We start from the raw sequence: 25,459 nt of genomic DNA on the forward strand, positions 1-25,459 counted from the left end.
TTAACTACCCTCAACAAGCTCCCCCACACTTAACCTTTGCTAGTCCCTGAGCAAAGCTAAACTTGAAGAATAGATCATGACTTGCATCAATGTTTTCACTCCTCAAAAGTACACATGCGTTCAATAAAAAATTCTCCTTCGGATCAGAATAAACCGATCTGATTTTCAAACTTACCTATATTACCTTCAACCATGGGGCTTCTTAGGCTTAACTTGGGTCTTGAGCAATTGAAAGACAGAACGATCGAGTCAAGCATTATGTCTCAAGTTCTTTGTTCCACCATTTTTCCAGAGTTTTTATAAGTTTTCAAAATAAAACTCAGAGATTCCATTGTATGACTCTCTGAAGTCACTCAATATATGTGGTATTTGTGGATCCTCACCAAGACAATAAAGATGTTATGCCTTTTCCTCTTTCTACCACTAAGGCTTATGTGGAGTTCATAGGTAGGGAGAAAGCTAGAGGACTAATCTCTCTTGAATGCGATGCACTGATCCTGAGATGAGGATATGAATTAGGGTTTCAGGATGATTTCAGGGACGAGGGTAGGGGCTGCTATATATAGGCCGGAGCATCAATTCTGGACCTTCGGATTAAACTGACTTGAAAGGACAGCGAAGATACAATCTAGGAGGCGGTGGAGAACCGACATTCAAAGGTGACGCTGACCCATGGGTCCCATAGGCCGACCGGACTGCAGGTGGGGCTAGCAGGCCCCCCTGTCAGCGTCTTGGCCCGATCTTCGGTAGGTTGCCTTCTGGATAGTTCTAGAATCTTCCAATGTCGGTTTCGTCGTGGATAAACGTGATTTACTTTGACGAATAGGTCCACCTTGATGGTTTTCTGGTTAAACCCTACTGAAAACACAGATTCACCAAAACTCGTTGAATTTATTAGTTTAAACCCATAAACCTATGTTTGGTGATAGAATTAACTATATATGCAGGATATATTAACGGTTTATGATTGATGTTAACTACCGTCAACAATGGTGGCACCTCAGCAGCACGACGTATGTGCGTGGGGTAGTGAGGAGCATAGGGGTAGCGTGGCATGGTGGCAGCCTCCTACCTTTGCAGTGGCAATGGTGCATAGAGCTCGGCAGCATGGCTCGGGGCGGCATGGGGAGTGCCATGGCATGACACGGCGTTTCTAATTAGGCCCGAGAATCAGTGGGAGGGGAAAGAAGAAAGAAGATTGAGAAAAAATGCTACTTGTTCCCTTTGTTTTAAGAAATTGAGCGTTTGTTTTGAGGGATTGAGAAATTTTAGGAAAAATAGATCCGCTGGAGCATTTTTCTTTTCCTTCAATCTACTTTACGATGGGGTATAGATAGAGGGGATTGTATTCTTTCAATCTGGAAGAGATGCTCTTAGAAATAAGGGAAAACACTTCGTACCCTTTGAGTTGCTGCTTATGTTAAATTCAAGATGTGTTGTGTTATTTGGTCCGGTATAAACTCATGTTTGTCCACCATAATCAAAATGACCACCATAATCAAAATGACTATCTAAAATACCGAATCATTTGGGCTTCAGGAGCAAAGAATGAGATGGAAGACAAGCTATGGCAGCTCTGAACTTCTCTGGAGGCAAGCTTCTCATTCTTAAAGTTGGAGGCAAAGTTATGCCAAATAGATTGAGACCTGAATTGAGAGTCAGGGTAATAATCAAGTAAGAGTAACTTTGGTAGGAGTACTTTTTAAGCAGGGCGCTCTCAAGTTTACCCATCACTTGCATTCTTTCATCTTTATTAAATTAAATTATTAAATTGACTGCAAGCCAACATGGTAATCAGATGCCCTGATGAAGTCACACTTTCCACAGCACACAAACACACAAACACTTGCGCTAGCTGCCGTTGCCGGCAGCTACAACACTTGACCTGACTGAAAAGCTACTGCTACTGCATTAACCACGCCGGTGCTCTCCCTCTCCGTTCAACTTAAACTCCGGGAGGGAGCGCACAGTCACGGCCTGCGTGGCCGTGGATGTTGACCAAGACGAGGTCAGCCTAGGCGTTGCTCCGGAAGGAGCCGTAACCCCTGGCGCTGGCGCGGAGGACGATCTGGTGGTACAGCGCTGCCATCGCCGCGCCGATGAACGGACCCACCCAGAAGATCCACTGAAGCAACAACAACCAACAAAATTGTGTGCATTACTGCTGCAATCTTGGACAATGTGTGTAGGTCTAGGGACTAGGCAGAGGGAGATGTGATACCTGGTCGCTCCAGGCCTTGCTGTTGTTGTACACGACGGCGGCGCCGAGGCTCCTCGCCGGGTTGATCCCCGTGCCGGTGATCGGGATAGTCGCCAGGTGCACCATGAACACAGCAAATCCAATCGGGAGCGGCACCAACACCTGATGATCATCTCGTTCATCAGTACAACAACAGGCAATGCAACAGCACGACTGAAGCACAAGTTCTTGGAATGAGCAGGTTCACAGCTCAATGGTGTGTGCAGGTGCCACAATTACCGGGACGTGGGAGTCGCGGGCGTTGCGCTTGGGGTCGGTGGCGGAGAAGACGGTGTAGACGAGCACGAAGGTGCCAATGATCTCGGCGGCGAGCCCCGTACCGGTGGAGTACCCGGGACTGACCTCATTGGCGCCGCCACCGTAGCGCGCGTAGAATCCGCTCTGGAAGCCCTTGACGAGCGCGACGCCGCAGATGGCACCGAGGCTCTGCGCGACCATGTACAGCAGCACGCGCACCAGGGACACCTTCCGCGCCAGGAAGAGGCCGAACGTGACGGCCGGGTTGATGTGGCCACCGGAGATGCCGGCGGTGCAGTAAACGAGGATGAAGATCATGCCGCCGAACGCCCACGCGATGCCGAGGATGCCCACGCCGCCGCACGCCGCGTCGGCGCCCGACGCCGTCGCGTCCGTCTGGTGCTTGTACCCGATCACGGTGGCCACCGTGATGTACAGGAACAGCAGCGTCGCCACGAACTCGGCGATCACGGTGCGGTACAGAGACCACTTGCCCAGCTCGTCGATGTCAATCAGCGGTGCCGGCGGAGGGTCCGCATAGTCACGGACACCGCCGGGCTCCAGAGTGGACACGTCCATCTCCTTGCCCGTTTGCTCTGCGCTTGAGAAGCTGTTGCTGGAAGCTAGTAGTTTGCAAGAGCTGCTTGAGAAATTGCTAGTCTTGCTGTGTTAACTTATTTGGTAGCGGCCTACTGAATATATATATATATATATATATATATATATATATATATATATATATATATATATATATATATATATATATATATATATATATATATATATATATTTAAAAATTAAAAATATGAATTTATGAACTTCGAATTAAATTTTAAGTCAGAAAATGATCTAAAATAAAAATGTTGTAAACATAAAAGTTGTAAAACTCATCAATATTTACAACTTTCATTTTGGTCATTTTTTCATGTGACTTAGTTTGAAAAGTTCAAATTTTAAATTTCATAAAATGGCAACTTCAAACAACATTTTCAAAGATTAAATGATTTCAGCCGAAAAAGTCATGAATATAAAATTGTATAACTCATCAAGATCTAAAACTTTTATTTTGCTCATTTGCTCATCTAACAAAGTGATAAGAACATTGTTCACAAATTTTACATCTCTCTCGTATGGTTTCATAAACTATATGAGAGATATATAAGTTTTGTGAACAATGTTACTATCACTTTGTCAAATGAAAAAATGACCAAAATAAAAGTTGTAGGTCTTGATGAGTTCTACAACTTTTATGTTCATGACTTTTTGAGTTCAAATCATTAAGGTGTCTCCAAATTTTGTTTGAATATATCATTTATTGAAATTTAAAGTATCTCCACGTTGAGCCATGAACCTCACCAAATGGTCTTTTGGTCCATCTTTTAGGTGAAATTTGGGCAATATGTTGAATTGTTCAAATTTAGTCACATAAAAATATGACCAAAATAAAAGTTGTAGAGATTGATGAGTTCTACAACTTTTATGTTCATGACTTTTTTATTTGAAATCATATGCTCCTTCAATATGTTGTTCCATGTTTCCATATTTTTAAAATTCAAATTTTGATTTTTTTCAAACAAAGCCACATGAGAAGATGACCACAATAATTTGATAGAGCATGATTAGTCACAGATTAAAAAGAGAAATCACACTTGTTCATTTGTAAGGGCGGCAGGAGGGAGAAACTACATATATTGCATAATAAAAGAATATTTACATTGTTTTTTGGCATAAATAAAATACAAAAATACCAATTAAAAAATTAAAAATTATTTGTAGGGGCGGCTGGATCAAGAACCGCCCCTACAAATTCATTTGTAGGGCGGCTTATAATGTCGACCGCCCCTACAAATGCCTCTAGGTATATATACCAGAGGGCACAGGAGGCCAAATTATCGATAAGTTTTGGGCGCTATTCTTCGTTGTGGACGCCGGCAGGCTGTCGAAATGTTCCACGCCACTGCCGCCGCATCTCCATGCCCTAACTCCGCCATCCTCCCTGAACCCCCTCCGCTATCCTTCCCCAACCCCCTCCATGTCGTAACTGCCGCCGTTCGGGCCGCCATAGTGAGGGTGGTTGCTAGGGTTTGTGAGCTTGTGCTCGGTCGGCCCCTGGTCCGCTCGGTCCCTCCCCCGACGGGCAGCGCGCCTTTCCTAGGTTGTCGCGCCCCTCTCCGGTGGCTTGGGCACCACCACTGGCATTCCTCTCTCTCCGGGGCCTCCTCTCTGACTTTGAGGTCTCCCAATGGGCCCTCTGAAAGCTCTAGTTTGGTTTTGGTGAATTGATGAAACCCTAAGTGCTAACCTAGTTTATCAAAGTGATTATGAGATAGGTAGCACTAGTCCAAGTGGTGTAGCAAATGAAGATCATGCCATGATGATGGTGATGCCATGGTAATGATCAAGTGCTTAGACTTGAAAAGAAGAAAGGGAAAAACAAAAGGCTCAAGGCAAAAGGTATAAATGGTAGGAGTCATTTTGTTTCGGTGATCAAGACACTTAGTGAGTGTGATCACATTTAGGTTCGATAGCCATACTATTAAGAGGGGTGAAACTCATATCGAAATGTGGTTATCAAAGTGCCACTAGATGCTCTAATTCATTGCATATGCATTTAGGACCTAGTGGAGTGCTAACACTCTTGAAAATGTTTATGAAAATATGCTAACACACATGTGTATAAGGTGATACACTTGGTGGTTGGCACATTTGAGCAAGGCTTAGAAACTTCATCAGTGGAGTGTCCGCCCGTAGAGTGCGGACAGTCCAATGATGCCACTGGCGCCCTATATAGAAAACACGGAGGTCACTGTAAGTGACTGGACACTGGTCTCGGTTGGACCGGCACGTCCGGTCAGTGGCAGCAGAGGGCACGCTATTTTGGTCTCATGACTGGACGCTTAGGGCCTGAGTCTGGTCAGTCTGACGTATGATGACGTTGAGTGATAGGACGCTGGGGTGTCCGATCAAGCATGACCGGTCCGGTCATGATTTCTCGCTTCTGGATGCTTACTGGAAATGACCGGACGTTGAGGTCCAGCGTCCGGTGACTTCGCAGCAGCGTGTTCGATCATCACTTAACCGTTGGGATCGGGCGCTTAGTATTTAAAGATAAAGGACATGTGGTGTGCATCGCACGACCAGACGCTGGGGTCTTACGTCCGATCGATATGACCGGAGCGTTCGGTCGGCTCGTGTTTAGGGTAGTGAGCAGCCCAACGGCTATTTCATGGGGGCTTCTATTTAAGCCCCATGGCGGCTCAAGCTCACTCTCTTGGCCATTTGCATTGACATAGCAACCTTGTGAGCTTAGCCAAAGCCCTCCCACTCATCTCCATCATTGATTCATCATCTTTGTGAGATTGGGGAGAGAATCCAAGTGCATTGCTTGAGTGATTGCATCTAGAGGCACTTGGTGTTCGTGTTTTTGCTGCGAGATTCACTTGTTGCTCTTGGTGGTTGCCACCACCTAGATGGCTTGGAGCAGCGGAGGAGGATTGGCACGAGTTGGTGATTGTTTGTGGCCATCTCCGATCATTGTGAGGGGATTTGTACCTTCCCCGGTGGAGCGCCGAAAGGTAACTCTAGTGGATTGCTCATGTCATTGAGTTACCTCACTTGTGGGTAGGTTCTTGCGGTGTCCAATTGTGTGGACGAAGTTCGTGCAACACCTCTTAGCCGCCGAACCACCAAGTGTTGGTCGACACAACGGGGACGTAGCGTGTTGGCAAGCACGTGAACCTCAGGGAGAAAATTGGTTGTCTCTTGCCCTTTGGTATTCTCCCGGTGATTGATAAAGTATTCATCTTGTGATTGGTTCACTCCTCTACACAGCTGGTATAATCACTTCACTTACTCATTTACATTCCCACAAACTAGCTATATCAAGCTCTTTAGTGTAGCTAGAATTGAGAGCTTGCTTTGTGGATTAAGTTCATCTAGTGGAGCTCTTTAGTGTAGCAATTGTGAGAGCTCTTAGTGAGTAGTGACCTAGTGGATTGTGTGCCTAGTGATCATAACAACTAGAATTATTAGGATAGGTGGCTTGCAACCCTTGTAGAGCTAGAGCAAGTTTGCATTTCGCTATTTGTTATACTAATCAAATTGCTCTAGTTGATTTGTAGATTTTAAATAGGCTATTCACCCCCTCTCTAGCCATATTAGGACCTTTCAAGTGGTATTAGAGCCGTGGTCACCGTTTGATTAAAGGCTTAATAACCTCGGTGTCAAATTATGGCTCAAGTTGTGTTCAACCATGTGGGTGGCAAACCACCGTTCTTTGATGGCACATGCTATGATTATTAGAAGATAAAGATGAGGATGTATCTTGGTTCAATCAATGATCAAGTATGGGAGGTGACCGAGAATGACTATGCTATCATTGATCCCAACAATCCCACCAACCAAGACAAGACCAACAAGCAATGCAATACAATGGCTCTCAACACCATATACAATGCCATTGATTCCAAGGTGTTTGAGCAAATCAAGGATTGTGAAAGAGCTAATGAGGTGTGGAGGAGATTGGAGGAAACATATGAGGGCACACCGGCGGTGAAGAGTGCCAAGTTGTACATCCTCAAGGATAAGTTGACAAGCTTCAAGATGAAGGATGATGAGAGCATTCTGGAGATGTTCCATCGGTTGCAAGTAATTGTCAATGACTTGAAGGCTTTGGGAGAGAAGATCAAGGATGATGATGTCTCTCATCGGTTCTTAATGTGCCTACCTCCAAGATTTGAGATGTTGAGATTGCTTATCATAAGAGGAGGATTGAAGGAGATTACCCCTAACCAAGTACTAGGTGATGTCATGACACAAGAGACATACCATGTGGAAAGGGAGGGGGATGACAAGGATGACAAGAAGGAAGAAGAAGACAAGAAGAAGAAGAGTATAGCATTCAAGGCTAGCTCATCATCATCCAAGAACAAGGGAAAGTCCAAGAAAGAATCAAGTGATGATGATGATCTTAGTGATATTGATGATGAAGCTATGGCCCTCTTTGTACTGCAAGATGGGTAAATTCATGAAGAAGAAGGGCTATGGTGCAAGAAAGAGAAGAGATCACACCAAAAGCAAAGAATATATAAGAAGATGCTACAATTGCAAGAGCCCCGATCATGTTGTAGCGAATTGTCCCTACAATAGTGACAATGATGAGGATGAAAAGAAGAAGCACAAGAAGGACAAGAAAGAAAAGAAGGAGAAGAGAATGACCTTCCAAAAGAAGAAGAAAGGTGGAGGCTATGTGGTCACATGGGATAGTGATGGCTCTTCGGATAGTGATAGCTCTAGTGATGATGACAAGAAATCTATCAAGAAAGCACTAGCAAGCATCGCCATCAACAACAAGCCCTCCATCTTCGACACTCCATCGACATGCCTCATGGCAAAGCCTACCAAGGTAAAATATGATGTGAGTGATGATGATGAATGTGAAAGTGATGCTTGTAGGAGTGATGATGATGATGATGAGGAGGAGGAGTACACCAAGGAGGAGCTCTTGGACATGTGTGAGCAAGTGCACACTTGCGTTGAAATGAAGAGAAAGGAGTGCAAAGAATTACGCAAGAAAGTCAAATTTCTTGAGCAATCCTTTGATGAGCTCAATGCCACTCATGAGAGGCTAATGGAAGCCCATGAGAAGCTTGGCAAAGCTCACTCTAAGCTTGAAAAGGCTCACTCCTCTCTCATCGAGCAAGTCAAAATAGAGGAAGCCAAGAAGGAGCAAGTGATTATGTCTTGTGATGTGGGACTAACATGTGATCTTATTGATGAATCTTTTTATAAGCCCATTGTAGTTGCTCCCACTAACACTTCTTGTAGCACTACTACTTCTACCTCACCTTTGAGTGATGGTCTCACTTGTGATGCCTCACTAATGGTGGAAAATGAGACCCTCAAGAAGGAGGTGAATGAGCTCACTCGTGCCTTAGGCAATGCCTATGGTGGAGATGCCCGCTTGCTAAAGTGCTTGGGTAGCCAAAGGTTTTCTCTCAACAAAGAGGGATTAGGCTATACCCCCAAGAAAGGCAAGGCGGCCTTTGTCACTCCCAAAGTTAGCTTTGTGAAGGGCAATGGTCGGTTTTGCAATAGATGCAAGCAAGTTGGGCATATAGAGCAATATTGCAAGACTTAACAAGAACAAGCTACCTAATGTATCCTCAATTAAATTTGATTCTTGTTACATGCTTGTTAAGGGTGCCAATGGTGTGAAGGCTAAAGTTCATTGGTACACCAATTGTGGGCCCAAAGAAGAAGGCCATTTGGGTACCAAAGACTTTGGTAACTAACCTTCAAGGACCCAAGCAAGTTTGGGTACCTAAAAAGAATTGATCTTCTTTTGTAGGTCAATTATAAAGCCTAGAGGAAGGCATTGGGTGCTTGATAGTGGGTGCACACAACACATGACCGGTGATCCAAGAATGTTCAATTCAATCAATGAAAACAAGAGCAATGGGATTGATAGTATCACATTTGGTGACAATGGCAAAGGCAAGGTCAAAGGGCTTGGTAAGATTGCAATATCCAATGACTTGAGTATTTCCAATGTGCTACTAGTAGAGAGCTTGAACTTCAATCTATTATCGGTAGCTCAATTGTGTGATCTTGGTTTCAAGTGCATATTTGGTGTGGATGATGTAGAGATCATAAGTGTAGATGGCTCTAACTTGATATTCAAAGGATTTAGATATGAGAATCTATACTTGGTTGATTTCAATGCTAGAGAAGCTCAATTGACAACATGTTTGATCACTAAGTCTAGCATGGGTTGGTTATGGCATAGAAGGCTTGGTCATGTTGGAATGAAACAATTGAACAAGTTGATTAAGCATGACTTAGTTAGAGGCTTGAAAGATGTCACATTTGAGAAGGATAAGCTATGTAGTGCATGTCAAGCCAGAAAGCAAGTTGGTAACACACATCCTAAGAAGAGCATGATGAGCACATCTAAGGCATTTGAGTTGATGCACATGGACTTGTTTGGACCAACCACATACACTAGCATTGGTGGAAACAAATATGGATTTGTGATTGTGGATGATTTCACTAGATACACATGGGTGTTCTTTCTTGTTGACAAGAGTGATGTGTTTGCAACATTCAAATCATTTGTCAAGGGCATTCACAATGAGTTTGAAACAACTATCAAGAAAGTTAGAAGTGACAATGGTAGTGAATTCAAGAACACTAGAATTGATGAGTTGTGTGATGAATTTGGAATTAGACATCAATTCTCGGCCAAGTACACTCCACAATCAAATGGCCTAGTTGAAAGAAAGAATAGAACTTTGATTGATATGGCAAGATCAATGTTGAGTGAGTACAATGTGAGTCATTCATTTTGGGCCGAAGCAATCAACACGGCTTGCTATTATAGCAACCGACTCTATTGTCACCCCATGATGGAGAAGACACCTTATGAGCTATTGAATGGAAGAAAGCCCAACATAGCATACTTTTGGGTTTTTGGTTGTAAATGCTACATATTGAAGAAAGGCACTAGATTGAGCAAGTTTGAAAAGAAATGTGATGAAGGCTTCTTGCTTGGTTACTCCACTACTAGCAAGGCATATAGAGTTTGGAATTTGGCTAGTGGTACTCTTGAGGAGGTTCATGATGTGGAATTTGATGAAACAAATGGTTCCCAAGAGGAAGATGAGAATCTAGATGATGTAAGAGGCACTCAATTGGTCAATGCAATGAAGAACATGGACATTGGTGATATAAGGCCTAGAGAGGTGATTGATGTTGAAGATGACAAGAATCAAGTGCTCTCTAACTCAAATGTGCAAGCTAGTGGTTCTCATGATCAAGTTCAAGCAAGAACAAGTGATGACAAAGTGCAAGATCAACAACAAGTGGCTAGTTCATCATCTCAACCAAGTGATCAATCAAATGCAAGCAATCAAGTGCAAGTGCTTCAACCAACCAATGTTGCAAGAGATCATCCATTGGACACTATAATTGGTGATATTTCAAGAGGTGTGCAAACTAGATCAAGATTGGCTTTATTTTGTGAGCACTTCTCATTTGTGTCATCCATTGAACCTAAGAAGATAGATGAAGCTTTGAAGGATGTTGATTGGGTCAATGCTATGCATGAAGAGCTAAACAACTTCACAAGAAACCAAGTATGGGAGTTAGTTGAGAGGCCTAAGGATCATAATGTGATTGGAACCAAGTGGGTCTTTCGGAACAAGCAAGATCAAGATGGGATAGTAATAAGGAACAAAGCAAGATTAGTGGCTCAAGGTTACACTCAAGTTGAAGGTCTTGACTTTGGAGAAACATATGCCCCGGTTGCAAGATTGGAAGCAATTAGGATCTTGTTAGCCTATGCTTGTGCCCACAACATCAAGTTGTACCAAATAGATGTGAAGAGTGCATTTCTCAATGGGTACATCAATGAGCTTGTGTATGTTGAGCAACCTCCTAGTTTTGAAGATGAAAAGAAACCCAACCATGTTTACAAGTTGAGAAAGGCTTTGTATGGATTGAAACAAGCACCAAGAGCATGGTATGAGAGATTGAGGGATTTCCTACTCTCTAAGGGATTCAAAATGGGAAAGGTTGACACCACTCTCTTCACCAAGAAGCTTGGAAATGACTTGTTTGTAATACAAATCTATGTTGATGATATCATATTTGGGTCAACAAATCAAGATTTTTGTGAAGAGTTTGGCAAGATGATGGCAAGTGAGTTTGAGATATCTATGATTGGAGAGCTTAGTTACTTCCTTGGTCTTCAAATCAAGCAAATGAAGAATGGCACATTTGTGAGTCAAGGCAAGTACATCAAGGACATGCTCAAGAAGTTTGGAATGGATGATGCTAAAGCTATTAGTACACCAATGGGAACAAGTGGAAGCTTGGATAGTGATGCTAGTGGCAATATGGTGGATCAAAAGATGTATCAGTCTATGATTGGAAGCCTACTCTATGTGACCGCATCAAGGCCAGATGTGATGTTTAGTGTATGTATGTGTGCTAGATTTCAAGCCTCACCAAGAGAAAGTCATTTGAAGGCAACAAAGAGAATATTGAGGTACTTGAAGCATACACAAAATGTTGGATTGTGGTATCCCAAAGGAGCAAGATTTGAGTTGATTGGATATTCGGACTCCGATTATGCGGGATGCAAAGTTGAGAGAAAGAGCACATCGGGCACATGTCAACTATTGGGAAGATCACTTGTGTCTTGGTCATCAAAGAAGCAAAATAGTGTAGCACTTTCAACCGCCGAAGCGGAGTACATTTCGGCCGATAGTTGTTGTGCTCAATTACTTTGGATGAAGGCTACTTTGAGTGATTTTGGAATCAAATTCAAGCAAGTGCCATTGCTATGTGACAATGAAAGTGTCCATAAAGCTCACCAACAACCTGGTTCAACATTCAAGAACAAAGCATATTGATGTCCGCCATCATTTCATAAGAGATCATCAACAAAAAGGGGACATTTGCATTGAGAGTGTGGGCACCGAAGATCAACTTGCCGATATCTTCACCAAGCCACTTGATGAGAAGAGGTTTTGCAAGCTAAGGAATGAATTGAACATACTTGACTTCTCCAATATGTGTTGATGCACCCCCCATTATATGACATGCCTCTCCTTCGAGCAAAGCAAGGTAAAGTTGATTGACATGTCATCCATCCATTGCTAAGGACTTGTTTAGTGCATCTAGTCATTCCTATCATGTCCTAGGCTCATTCATGAAAATCAAATGAATTTGATGCTTGTATGGTACCACTATTGCTTGTATGTTTGAAATGATCTAGTGGTAGCATATGACATGTTTGTGGGCTTGTAAACCTAGTGTTTGATCTAGAAAATAAGCTATAAGTGTTTAACTCAACATGGTACAAGATAACCCTTATTTAGAGGTGTGAAGAAGCTTGTCCTTGGATCAAACCGAGTTAAATATCTTTTGCAAGTGATCTAGATTGAACCAAATTGGGAAAATGATCCTCATTTCACATGGTTTCACCCCAACCTATCTATAATTTGAGCTCACCTTTTGTGCTAATTGTTGACAAAGGGGGAGAGAAATTCACAAAGATAGTAAGATAGGAGGAGCAAAAAATGAAAACAAATGAAATGACATTGTAAGGGGATCAATCAAGAATGCACACAAGTAGGGGGAGCAAGCTCATAAACTTGTATGTTGTATTTGAATGTGCATTTCATATATTTGCTTGCATGGCACAAGTTTTAAATTTCAATATCCATGCTTGTGTGGTGTATGCTAGTTATATGCTTGAATGGTGAAAGTGAAAAACTAGCATGCATAGGCTAAAGTAACTAGACTTATGTTCATTCATATGGAAACTAGACCCTTGCTTGTAATGTTGATCTCATGGGGTATTCTAGTTTTGTGTATGTCTAGTTACTAATGGTGCTAAGGATGGTATATTGGTGCACTCCGATTGGTATCATGCTTCAAAGGTCCATCTCTTATACCTTAGCATAATTTGGTAGACATTGTCTCCTATATTTCCTATCTAAGCATATGTGCAAGCTTCAATCCAAACTCTTAGCACATATGTAGGGGGAGCAATCGCTACCATATGGGATTCATGAAACTTGTCCATATTCTTTTACACATGGTAAATATGTTTGGACAAGCAACATGGATTCAATTGAATTTCAATTCATATCTTTGTGAAAGGGTTGTCATCAATTACCAAAAAGGGGGAGATTGAAAGCTCTAGTTTGGTTTTGGTGAATTGATGAAACCCTAAGTGCTAACCTAGTTTATCAAAAGTGATTATGAGATAGGTAGCACTAGTCCAAGTGGTGGAGCAAATGAAGATCATGACATGATGATGGTGATGCCATGGTAATGATCAAGTGCTTGGACTTGAAAAGAAGAAAGAGAAAAACAAAAGGCTCAAGGCAAAGGTATAAATGGTAGGAGCCATTTTGTTTTGGTGATCAAGACACTTAGTGAGTGTGATCACATTTAGGTTCGATAGCTGTACTATTAAGAGGGGTGAAACTCGTATCGAAATACGGTTATCAAAGTGTCACTAGATGCTCTAATTCATTGCATATGCATTTAGGATCTAGTGGAGTGCTAACACCCTTGAAAATGTTTGTGAAAATATGCTAACACACATATGCACAAGGTGAGATTTGAGCAAGGGTTAGAAACTTCACCGACGGAGTGTATGCCCGTAGAGTGCGGATAGTTCGACGATGTCACCGACGCCCTTTATAGAAAAGATGGAGGCCACTGTAAGTGACCGGACACTGGTCTTGGTTGGACCGGTGCATCCGGTCAGTGGCAGTAGAGGGCGTGCGATTTCGGTCTCATGACTGGATGCTGGCGCAAAACCTGACCGAACGCTCAGGGCCTGAGTCCGATTAGTCTGACGTATGATGACGTTGAGTGACCGGACGCTGGGTGTGTCTGGTCGAGCATGACCGGACGCGTCCGGTCATGATTTCTTGCTTCTGGATGCTTACTGGAAATCACCGGATGCTGAGGTCCAGCGTCCGGTCACTTCATAGCGGCGTGTCCGGTCATCACTTAACCGTTGAGATCGAGCGCTCATTATTTAAAGAGAAGGGACACGTGGCATGCATCGCACGACCAAATGCTGGGGTCCTACGTCCGGTTGATATGACCAGAGCATTCGGTCAGCCCGTGTTTAGTGTAGTGAGTAGCCCAACGGCTCTATTTCATGGGGCTTCTATTTAAGCCCCATGGCCAGCTCAAGCTCACTCTCTTGGCCATTTGCATTGACATAGTAACCTTGTGAGCTTAGCCAAAGTCCTCCCACTCATCTCCATCATTGATTCATCATCTTTGTGAGATTATGAGAGAATCCAAGTGCATTGCTTGAGTGATTGCATCTAGAGGCACTTGGTGTTCGTGTTTTTGCTACGGGATTCACTTGTTGCTCTTGGTGGTTACCACCACCTAGACGGCTTGGAGCAGTGGAGGAGGATTGGCATGAGTTGGTGATTGTTCGTGGCCATCTTCGGTGATTGTGAGGGGATTTGTACCTTCCCCGGTGGAGCACCGAAAGGTAACTCTAGCTAGATTGCTCATGTCATTGAGTTACCTCACTTGTGGGTAGGTTCTTGCAGTGTCCAATTGTGTGGACGAGGTTTGTGCAACACCTCTTAGCCGCCGAACCACCAAGTGTTGGTCAACACAACGGGGACATAGCGTGTTGGCAAGCACGTGAACCTCGGGAGAAAATTGGTTGTCTCTTGCCCTTTGGTATTCTCCGTGATTGATAAAGTATTCATCTTGTGATTGGTTCACTCCTCTACGTGGCAGTATAATCACCTCGCCTACTCATTTACATTCCCACAAACTAGCTATATCAAGCTCTTTAGTGTAGCTAGAATTGAGAGCTTGCTTTGTGGATTAAGTTCATCTAGTGGAGCTCTTTAGTGTAGCAATTGTGAGAGCTCTTAGTGAGTAGTGACCTAGTGGATTAGTGTGCCTAGTGATCATAACAACTAGAATTATTGGATAGGTGGCTTGCAACCCTTGTAGAGCTAGAGCAAGCTTGCATTTCGCTATTTGTTATACTAATCAAATTGCTCTAGTTGATTTGTAGATTTTAAATAGGCTATTCACCCCCTCTAGTCATATTAGGACCTTTAACCCTCCACCCATTGGCCGTGCCCTCACTCTAGCGTTCGCGTAGTCCCTCCACCGGCGGGCAGTGGGACTTTCCTTGGTTGTCGCGCCCCTCCTCGGTGGCCCTGAAACGGTGGTCGATGACCCCACCACAAAGCTTAGTCACTGGCATCCCTCTCTGCCAGGTCTTCTGTAGGTACGTCCAACCCCTTCTCCTCCATTCCCTAGTCCTTCTCCAGTTTAGAGGGAGCTCAATCAGAGCATATAATCAGTATAAACTGTGGATAATTAAATGTTTGAACCCTGATTCATTGTGGAGTTGACATTCACATGCTTAGTGGCTGCTAAGATTAATACTTTTTACCTTTGCTTGTGTATGGATATGTTGTTTTGGTGCACTGAACATTTTGACTAGTATTTGGTAAAGAGGAAGAATTTGTAGTAAACATCAATTCATCCATGATTTAGTGACCAATTTTACTGTTCCTTTTGGTTGCTACAACACTGGTGATGAATTTAACATGTTGTGTTGTAAAATGGATCTTTGGTCCACTATACATCTTATTTCCATGATCTTCCACATTGGCATGGTCTCCATCTCTCTCTGTCTAGATTAGTGGTTACCATGGTGTTTTTGTTTATCCTGTTTCCATGGTATCTGTGGTGGTGCCCAACCAAATCTATCATTTTCTATGCCGTGGGATTTGCTTGGTGGATAACTAAATGTCATTTTCTTTCATATAGCTTGTGGATTAGTGAATGAATACTCTCAATTAGTGCTTAGTAGCTTGGACTGTGATTTTGGATATATATGATCACTAGACTGAATGTCACTAATTTGTTGGCTTAACAATTGTTGTCCTCACTGATTTGCTGCCATTGCTTTTATTGATTAATTTTGACTTTGCTGCTGCTATATATTGGTGCTGCTCCACTCCTCACCTCCCTTATACTACTTCTACTACTATTCATACTACTCTCTTCTCTCTTCCCTACTTCTACTTCTACTACTACTACTATCCTTCTCTCTTCTATTACTACTACTACTACTACTATCCTACTACTACTGCCCTACTTCTACTACTCTCCTCTCCTCTCCTACTACTCTATCTTCTACTACTTCTACTACTACTCTCCTCTCCTCTCCTACTACTCCTACTCCTACTCTGTTGGTATTTGTTAACCCAAACAGATAATTCTGCAACTGTACGGATACTGTTGTAGCTTCCACCCGGAGTATTCCTAGGTATCAATTTTCACGGGGAATGAGAAGTGTACTAGAAAGGATCAAGGTTGTCCAAGATAAAAGCGTTTTTGTGGGTAGAGAGGGGTTTCCTAAGGTTTGTCTAAGATAAACTAGGTAACCAAGGTTCAGGCTTACTAAACTCTCTTACTTCAGAGCAAAAGTACCTTTCCGATCCAAGAAAAGACTGGGAAGAGGTGATTGGGGTCAGGCTGCCAAAAATCTCTACAGAAACACCAATCCGATCATTGTGGATTACAAAGGCCTAGTCAGAGCTATCACCTCTAGGGCTACCACAACTATTCCATGGGATTGGGCACAAACTCAGATAAACACTAGCCTAGACACCACATCTATGCTAATGATTACTACTCTAGTCTAGATCTTAAGACTAGAGCACTCGGTCGAGCGGAGATCCCGTAAGCAAAGTAAAGTAAGCAATGAACTTGATCAAATAGAAATTTTAGAATTACCAAAAGTTAAACCTAGAGGCTACTCAAGATGAGTCGACTCCATAGAAGTACAAAGTTGAAGAGGATCCGACAGACCCGGCTCCTCCTTGGATCTTTCCTCACCTCTCTCCCTATTTTCTATTACAACTAGGTGTGAAGCACCTAGAGGGAAACTACCACTAAAAGTATGAAGAGTGAAGCTTAAGTGAGAGGTGTGTGCTAGAGAGGTGGCTCTCCCCTCCTATTTATACTAGTTGTAGGTTGGTGTGGAGGACTATTCTTGGAAGACCCGCATGCAACCACCATGGATAGGCCACCAGAGAGTGCCACATGGCATCTGGAGGCGAGAGGCATGAAGGAGGGGTCTACCGCTCCCTGATGGAGCTTGCATGCAACTGCCTTTCGCATGGTGGTTCCTTGTTGGGCTTAGGCTGTGTCCATGTGGGTTTGGCACCTAGATGTGATAGGTGGGTGGCCTTCTCCTTTATTCTTTGTGCTAATATGCTTTTACGCTTTATCTAAATGCGCACTTTGATTATTTTTCCATGTTTTCTAGATATATCCTCATGCAATTGAACAATCACCAAAACTCATGAAATTTATTAGTTATAGACCCTAATACTAAGTTTGGTGTTTATATGGGAGGATTTTATGCGGGAATTGGTGATTATTTTTAGGCGTTAAGGACCGTCAACATACTCCTGCTATTCCTCCTCCTACTACTACTACCCTACTACTAATACTACTATGTTTATATATGCTCCTTGTTTTTGTTTGGCAAACTCTCCTCTCCTCTCCTTTGTTTTGCCAATGTTGAAATTGTCCATCTCTAGAAATTGTCTAGAATATGAGCTGATGATCATGAACTTCTGAGGAACTTGGCATCATTACTAGCTGCCCCTACTATCTTTTTCTATATGCTCACTATTTTTATATATGCTCACTATGTTTATGATGCCATGATGCTCCAAGTTCATGATCAAATGTTGACATGTTTCTAAGGCATCCACTACTGCTACTACTCGTTTTTTGATCTATTGTTGTTTTTATCTTCTTACATATCTAAAGTCAACTTTCTTGGTTCTATTAGAACAAAACATGAAATGTTGTGGACAAGAGACAGTGCAACTCGAATCCCTAAGCATGGGCCAATCTTTGAAGAGCTAGAACTAGAGCACATTACTCAAGAGCAGTTCAATGATGAGCTAGACAAGGGTCTAGCAGAGATGCTTACTCAGGATCAGTCCGACGAGGAAGAGGGAGAAGAAAGAAGAGCAAGAGAGGCTACTGGAGGTGATGATGAAGAAGATGATGATGACGAGGATGAAGAAGAGGCATATGAAAGTCTTGAGGATCCTTTCCCACGTGAAGTTAGACGAAAGGCAACGGAGGAGCTGGACAAGGATTTTGACCCGAACAAGGAGATAAGGATAAAGCCTTAGTTTGTAAATTTTTCTAATGCTTTGATCGTGTTACAATTAATAACACTTTGACCTCTTATATATATAGGCCCCTCCTAAAACTCCAAAAAGACAATGTCAACGTCTGCGACATGTCACCGGACAAGACAAAGTAGAGGGAGGGAGATCAGAGGCAACATCCATAGAGTTGGATATTGCCGCCTCTGCTCTACAGCCCTAAGACATGGCCATGAACTTGGGTACCAAGCCGAAGAGGAAATGGGGGACAGAAAAAATAACCAATATCCAGATAAGGCATGCTATGTGATCATAGAGGTCAGGCCAGCAGGGGAGATCCGTCAGCCAAAGCATCTCAGAGGATGATTCCATAATGCAATTGGGTCCCTAGTAAGAGATCAGTTGAACCCAACTATCATCAGCTAGAAAAAAGTACCAGAGGAGATAAGATAGATCTATGGGAGAAGTTCTTGATCGTCAATTTTTGGTTTTCGGAGGGAAGCCATCAACTAGTAAAAATGTCAAGCTCTGAAGATAATGGGAGAGTTATTCCGACATTGGAAGTTGGACCTCAACTTGAACTATATCCAAAAGGGGTTAACTCACTTCAACGAGTTTGGCCACATAACTTCTAGTCAATGGGCGGACCTTGTGGCTCAGAAGACTTCACCGGAAGCATTGGCCCCTAGTGCCCATAACACTGAGTTGGCGAAGAAGAACAAACACCACCATTATCTAGGTCCTGGTGGCTACTATGGGAAGGAAGAGCAGTTTAGAAAGATGGAGGAAGAGGCCGCCACATCTGGGTCATTCTCCTTGAGTGGGTTGAAGGTACGCTCAAGGAACTAGATCCTTGGGAGGAGTACTAGTATAGAAGCATCTAGTGGGCTTAAGTTTAATAACCTAGAGACGGAACAGGCAGTATCAAAGATACTGAAATATGTTGAAGACAAGGAGAAGGGCTCATTCAAGCCTTCCAGAGAGAGGCATGAGCTTTGCCTTGCCTTGGGAAACCTCGAGCACACAGGCCGCACCAGGGGGCTAGGGAAAAGAATGACTTAGAAGCATGGATTCAAAAAGGACCAACACATGTACAAGAAACATGGCAGAGACCGAGAGGCTAATCTTGAGCTCACCATGAAGGCTCTAGTTGCGAAGGCACTGGAGTATCAAGGACTATCTTTGGAGCCAAGGACAGTAATGGTGCCCCCAAGAGAACTAGCATTAGTTGGTAGCCCTCCGGATGTTCCTAGCAGCCAAGGTTCCACTACAGCCACAACCGCCGTCGATCACATATGGGAACCAACTAGTTGCACTTTGGTGGTTCTCATCAGTAGGCAGAACACTATGATGGAGGTGGCATAGGGTGTGGCACATCCTCCTGGCAGCTTGCATCATAATAATAGGATTCCGCTGGACTACACTAGGGTCGAGGTGCATTCTGTGAAGCTCGAGTTCATGCAATGGAAGATGGACCCAACTCCCAAGGGACTGACACTACTTGGAGAAGTAATGAACCAGTTCATCCTCTAGCACAAACAGGACATTGTATTAATAGCTTCTTCACCACCTGTTCAACGTTTGGAGGGACTTTGAGGAGGAGGAGTTACTTTCACCGTCTTGTGACCACCACTTGCCTGAGATGCCACATTCTTCCCTGCCTCCTAGCAAGCACATACATGAGATGCCACAACCTATGCCATAGTCTTCCCCGCCTCCTAGCGAGCATGTGCCTAAGATGTCATAGCCTTCTCTACCTCATAAGGAGCAAGAGCCTCATAGCGAGCACATGCCTTTAGAAGAAGTTCATGTACAAGAGGGTGCCCACAAGGAGCCAAAAATTCAGTAGTAGATTCCAATCACTATAAGGCCAATTTATACATCAATAAAAGACAACGTGCAAGTGGTATGCCCATGACCAGTTCAAGCCTGAGAACCAAGTCAAAGAAGTCCCACCATCCAAGGAGGCCCTCAGCCACATCCGAAAACCGGCAAAGAGGTATCCAAATGTTGATGACACCAAATGGTCAAAGGATTGCCCAAAAACCTATGAAAGGGGTAAGCCCTTCCTACCAAATCAGGACATCCAGCACCTACCACTTGGAATGAAAAGGTTCCATGATTGGTACTTGAGTGCTCTCCAGACAAAAATAAAAATCATACAAGCATGCTTTCCCGCCAACACATTTGAAGGCCCAAATGGGGTAATTGCCTTTGACATCAATGACGCCCAGACAATGTTTCACCTTAAAGAAATGGAAATAAATCTAGTTCACATGTGGTGCCTATAAGTCCTTGCCCTCTTGATATAATATGATTCTAATCTTTGGATTTTTTTTGTAACTAACCCACGACGTGATTTGTAGAATGCAAGTGCACATTTCAAAACAAATGCTAAGTGTGCAATCGGGGTACGTAGACCCTCAATGTATAGCACAGCCAAACTTCAATTACGCCAAAGAATGGTCATTGGATTGCAATGAGCTAGCTGCTAGAAAGACCGTTGAGGAGAAAGAGGAAATCTAAAACAAGGAAATAAGAGCGGTGGCCCTAAAGACTACGGCGTACATAGTCCTAGCTTTTAAATACCTCCAGCATAACCAAGTTATATGGCTGCCATACAACTTCGAGTAAGTTCAACTATATACTTAAAGCTTTAACAGTACACATTGTTTTGTTCGATGCAAAAGAGCTTATCAATTTCTATGATTAAATTCATGCAGCCACCACTGGATTTGTATAGGCGTCGATGTCGGAATGGGCATGGCATGGGTCTTTGATTCAATAGATAAGGACCCGATGACATATAAAGACTTCATATCGATTCTCAAGACATATACATATAAACAATCCTCTTAAATACCATGTAATGTTCTGTTTACACCAAAATTTGGGAGGAAGAATGTGGGAACTCGAAGGTTCCAGGATTGTATCATCAAGGAATCGATTGCATAAGGGTCGATATCAGCTGATTCAGATGCGGCACTAGAATCAACTCTCTTCAGATGCATCGGGAAAGACATGTTGGACTCTACAAAAAAGGGAGAGATTAGGATCCAAGTTACCTTAAATTAGGAATGTTTTCTCTTATACCAAAGATTGTAATGAGTCATATTTGAGTAGGATTCATGCTTAGGTTCTGGTTATAAATATTGGACCCCGGCTATTGTAAAAGGACATCCAATCAATCAATACCAATTACTTTTTTTGGCTTTACGCCAACTGTTAGGAGTAGGAGTAGTGTAGATCTCAGCAAGTTCTTCGATAAGTAGGACTGCATCGGTCCGGCCGACCTTCGACTTGCCTGTAAGTACCGTTATGGCTTATACTTTTGTTTGTAAGGCTGCATCGGTTAAGTTCGACCTCCATTGTGATCTCTAGTATAAGCTTGTTATCGACTCTAATCTAGTTCAAGTATGGCTGCATCTATTAAGTTTGACCTCCACTGCTCGAATTAGATTAAGGTCAAATTATCGGCTCTACCTAAGGGTAGCGTCCTTCGTGTAGATTCATTAAGTTACCGATCTTGCTGATGTTCTTATTGTCATTAGTTTTAGCAATATCAACCTACCCGATCGAGATCGATCTAGATCGGCCTCATATCCTTTTAATCCATCATTTATTATGTTACATTGCGACGGTTCTTACTTTAAATGATGGATAATGTTTCATCGGCTATCCTGCTTCGATCTTGGTCGTGCATAGTACGCGGTCAAGGCATGTCTGATCTTGAGAAGGTTTACTAGCTAGTTGAATCTGGTCCATAGCTCGTAATTATGGATGCATCAATTTGGTCGACCCCCACTATTAGTACTTTAGATCAGAGTTAGCTAATATAGTTTTCTTGATCACATTCCACAACACCATGAAAGAGGCGTTTCATGGATATCCAATTGATCAGGTTGGACCAGTTTACTATAATATTCCACATCCATCGACTCAGGGGACTAATCAAGCTGGTACTAGCTATCAAGAAGCAGCACCAGCTAGTAATGATGATGTCCAGGCAGTTCAGAGCTCATTTGAGCAAGTTTAGGGTGCTACTACTAATCAGATGCAGTATAATCCTAGATCGTTAGTGTAGCATGTGCAACAGTCGATGGGGCAAGTTCAGAATCAAATGGTTAATTTTGGCACAGCAGGCCAGATATCGTCGGCAAGTTCAGAATCAAATGGTTAATTTTGGCACAGCAGGCCAGATGCCGTCGTTGGCTCAAAAAATAGCGCCATTAGTTCAAAAGATTCATAGAGATACAGATCCCAGCATTTACAACCAGAGACTTCAAGCAGCAAACCAACAAAGGACCCAATAGATAAAGATTCCACAAGGGTATCATTGTGGCATAGATTACAATACCTTTCATATGATTCCAAATCTAGGGTATCAAGGTACCTAGAATTTTAATCCGTAGATGGGTCAACAATTGCAAAGAAATCCATATTCAAGTGCTGATGAGTTGTTGCTCAGAGTGAACGGGATGATGAAGAATCAGTTCAGTTTGAAGCCAAAAGGGTAGATCTTCTCGTACAAACGCCCATATCTAGAGTGGTATGATTTGGTCGCTCTTCCTACAAATTACAGGCTCTCAGAGTTAGCTAAGTTCACTAGCCAGGATAGCACAAGCACAATAGAACATGTCAGTCGGTATCTTACATAGTTGGGTGAAGCATCCATTGAGGAGGCTCATCGAGTTTGTTTCTTCTCCTTGTCCCTGTTGGGACCAGCATTCACTTGGTTTTTATCATTGCTAGTTAATTCCATTTGCTAATTGGGCTGACCTAGAGAAAAAGGTTCATACATATTTTTACACTAGGACAGGGAAAAAGAAAATTACCGATTTGACGACCATAAGGCAGAGAACTAATGAATCAGGTACCGAGTTTCTTTAGAGATTCCGAGAGACTAGAAATTTGTGCTTCTCATTGAATCTAACTAATGATCAGCTAGCTACTTTGGCTATTCGAGGAATGTTGCCAACGTGGAGAGAGAAGCTGCTTGAGCAAGAGTTTGATAATTTAGGTCAGTTGGGTCAACAAGTGGCAGCACTCAATAGCCAATTCCAGCGTATGCGCAGAGATACCCGATTCCAAAAGAGCGCCGCAATTGCCGAAGCCTGTAATCCATATTTAGTTGATGATGGTAATGACTACAAAGAAGAAGAGATTGTTGTGGCTAAATGGAATTGGGGTAAGAAGACAGTAATGGTGCCAAATCCTTGGGAAAAGGAGTTGAAGAAAGGTATGATTTTGATGTCACAAAATCAGACAAGCTCTTTGATTTCTTGCTTTAGAAGAGATAGATCAAGTTGCCCACCAATCATGTTATGTTGCCCCCTAATCAGTTAAAGAATAAAAAGTTCTGCAAGTTTCACAACACCACTTCTCATTCTACTAATGTGTGTAGAATCTTTCGGTAACAAATACAGAGGGCTATTCATCAAGGGAAGCTCAAATTCGATACACGTCGGAAGATGAAAGTCGATGATAATCCTTTCCCCAGAGATTAGAACATGGTTGATGCTAGGTTGCTCAAAGGGAAGACTAAGGTCCTGACATCAACCAGAGCAAGAGAAACTAGAATAGTCGATCCCAAGATACAAATATTAGCTGATGAATATAGAGAGATTAGAAGGCATCGTGACCAACAAAAGAGCCGATACGAATAAGGAGAGACATCAAGGGACGGGGCAATAAGGCCACGTGTCACGTCTTGAATTTTGTTGAATAAATAGCAATGGTAGAAGGAGAAGGATTATCAGCGCTGGCTAGAAGAGAAAGAATACTAGCGTCAAAAAGAGAAAGAGAGGTATGAAAGAAAACAAGCCGAATCACATTGGAATTGTCCTTTCTTTAGACATTGCTGGAACAAAGGTTTGAAATTACCTACTAGAAATAACTGCTCGAAGTGCAGTGAGCAATATTGGGAGTTTAGACAATCTCAAGCCAACCATCGGTCTATCCATGCTTGAGATGAATATCATCATAATAATATAGATCAGCGGTTAAAAAATATAAGTGTCCATGATTGACTTGGGAAACGAGTTGTTGATCAAAATTGGGCTGATCATGGAGAAGAAGATAATGAAGAAGAATATGTTTGGCAGGAAGGGCAATGGTGTCTAGAAGGTTTGACAAGAAGCCAGAAAAGAAGAGTGCAACGCCTAAGAAATAGAGAGCTAGAATAGGCTCAGGCATCTGGTAGACCTCAAGTGTGGCATGCTAAACAAATAGCCAATAGGGGTCAACCATCGGCTAATATTCAAATGGCTTTTCTATTGTCGTCAGAATTTAGGGCGCCAGTAGATCAAGAAGTCTATTTCGATTTCGATGAATTGGAGTATGAGGAGATAGTTGTCAAGTTGATAGTAGTACAGCAAGCTATATTTGATAAGACAGTCAAGCATCGGCACTTAAAAACTTTATATGTAAAAGGTTTTATTGATGGGAAGCCGATGAGCAAGATGTTGGTGGATGGAGGTGCTTCTGTCAATCTTATGTCTTACACCACTTTTCGTAAACTTTACAAGGGACCAAGAGATTTGATTGAGACCGACATGATGCTTAAGGATTTTGGGGGTAACGCATCTAAGACCATGGGGCAATGAACATCGAATTGACAATCAAAAGTAAAACTTTGCTCATCACATTCTTCATCATTGATGGAAAAGGGTCATATAGTTTACTCATTGGTTGTGATTGGATTCATGCAAACTGTTGTGTACCATCGACCATGCATCAATGCTTGATTCTATGGCATGGAGACGATGTTGAGCTGGTTCATGCTGATGATTCTATAAGTATCACAACAGCCGATCTAGTATATTGGGAACTAGAAGACTTCGAGTGTTTTCCTGCCAAACTATGGGAAGGAGGCTTCATTAAGATCAATGATGAAAGCCAACAGCCAATACAAGCAATCGGCTCTGAGAGTTTGTTTTAATGGATAATCCTATAGATGGTATGGGTGGTAAGCTAGGGCATGGCTTCACGCCAGCCGGTGAATTAAAGGAGATAGACATTAATCCTAGAGATAGGCCTAGGCCGACGTATGTGAGCGCTAAGTCGAATCCTGGGTATAGGCCATAATTGGTAGGTTTATTAAGGGAAATTTAAGATTATTTTGCTTAATGAGATGCCTGGCCTAGATCGGTCAATTGTTTAATCTTTGGTCTGAAGAGTTCTGGTGCAACCCATCAAGAAGCGATCGATGGAAAATGTTTGAAGGAATATTATCCTAGTGTTTGGA

General features: G+C 42.7%; 2 protein-coding genes across 2 annotated transcripts; one reads left to right on the forward strand and one right to left on the reverse strand.

The window, feature by feature from the left end:
• Positions 1 to 1,999: 1,999 nt before the first annotated feature.
• LOC136551435 (aquaporin PIP2-6-like) lies at positions 2,000 to 3,147 on the reverse strand. Its single transcript, XM_066542984.1, has 3 exons — positions 2,480 to 3,147; positions 2,222 to 2,362; positions 2,000 to 2,125 (listed from the first exon to the last, which is right to left on the reverse strand). Exons 1-3 carry the CDS (start codon positions 3,074 to 3,076, stop codon positions 2,015 to 2,017), a joined length of 849 nt encoding a protein of 282 aa, XP_066399081.1. The 5' UTR covers positions 3,077 to 3,147; the 3' UTR covers positions 2,000 to 2,014.
• Positions 3,148 to 17,898: 14,751 nt separating this feature from the next.
• Positions 17,899 to 18,237, forward strand: LOC136548451 (uncharacterized). The gene has a single exon (XM_066539977.1). It carries the CDS (start codon positions 17,899 to 17,901, stop codon positions 18,235 to 18,237), a length of 339 nt encoding a protein of 112 aa, XP_066396074.1.
• Positions 18,238 to 25,459: the final 7,222 nt, after the last annotated feature.

The sequence above is a fragment of the Miscanthus floridulus genome, chromosome 4 (assembly GCF_019320115.1).
Source record: "Miscanthus floridulus cultivar M001 chromosome 4, ASM1932011v1, whole genome shotgun sequence".
NCBI classification, from domain to species: domain Eukaryota; kingdom Viridiplantae; phylum Streptophyta; class Magnoliopsida; order Poales; family Poaceae; genus Miscanthus; species Miscanthus floridulus.

Excerpts from the sequence above, each read along its gene's own strand:
- LOC136551435 (XM_066542984.1), bottom strand. The coding sequence starts at position 3,076 with ATGGACGTGTCCACTCTGGAGCCCGGCGGTGTCCGTGACTATGCGGAC. Across the intron at positions 2,363-2,479 it reads CCCGCGACTCCCACGTCCCG|GTGTTGGTGCCGCTCCCGAT; the intron begins GTAATTGTGGCA and ends GATGATCATCAG. Across the intron at positions 2,126-2,221 it reads GCAAGGCCTGGAGCGACCAG|TGGATCTTCTGGGTGGGTCC; the intron begins GTATCACATCTC and ends TTGTTGCTTCAG.
- LOC136548451 (XM_066539977.1), top strand. The coding sequence starts at position 17,899 with ATGTTGTGGACAAGAGACAGTGCAACTCGAATCCCTAAGCATGGGCCA.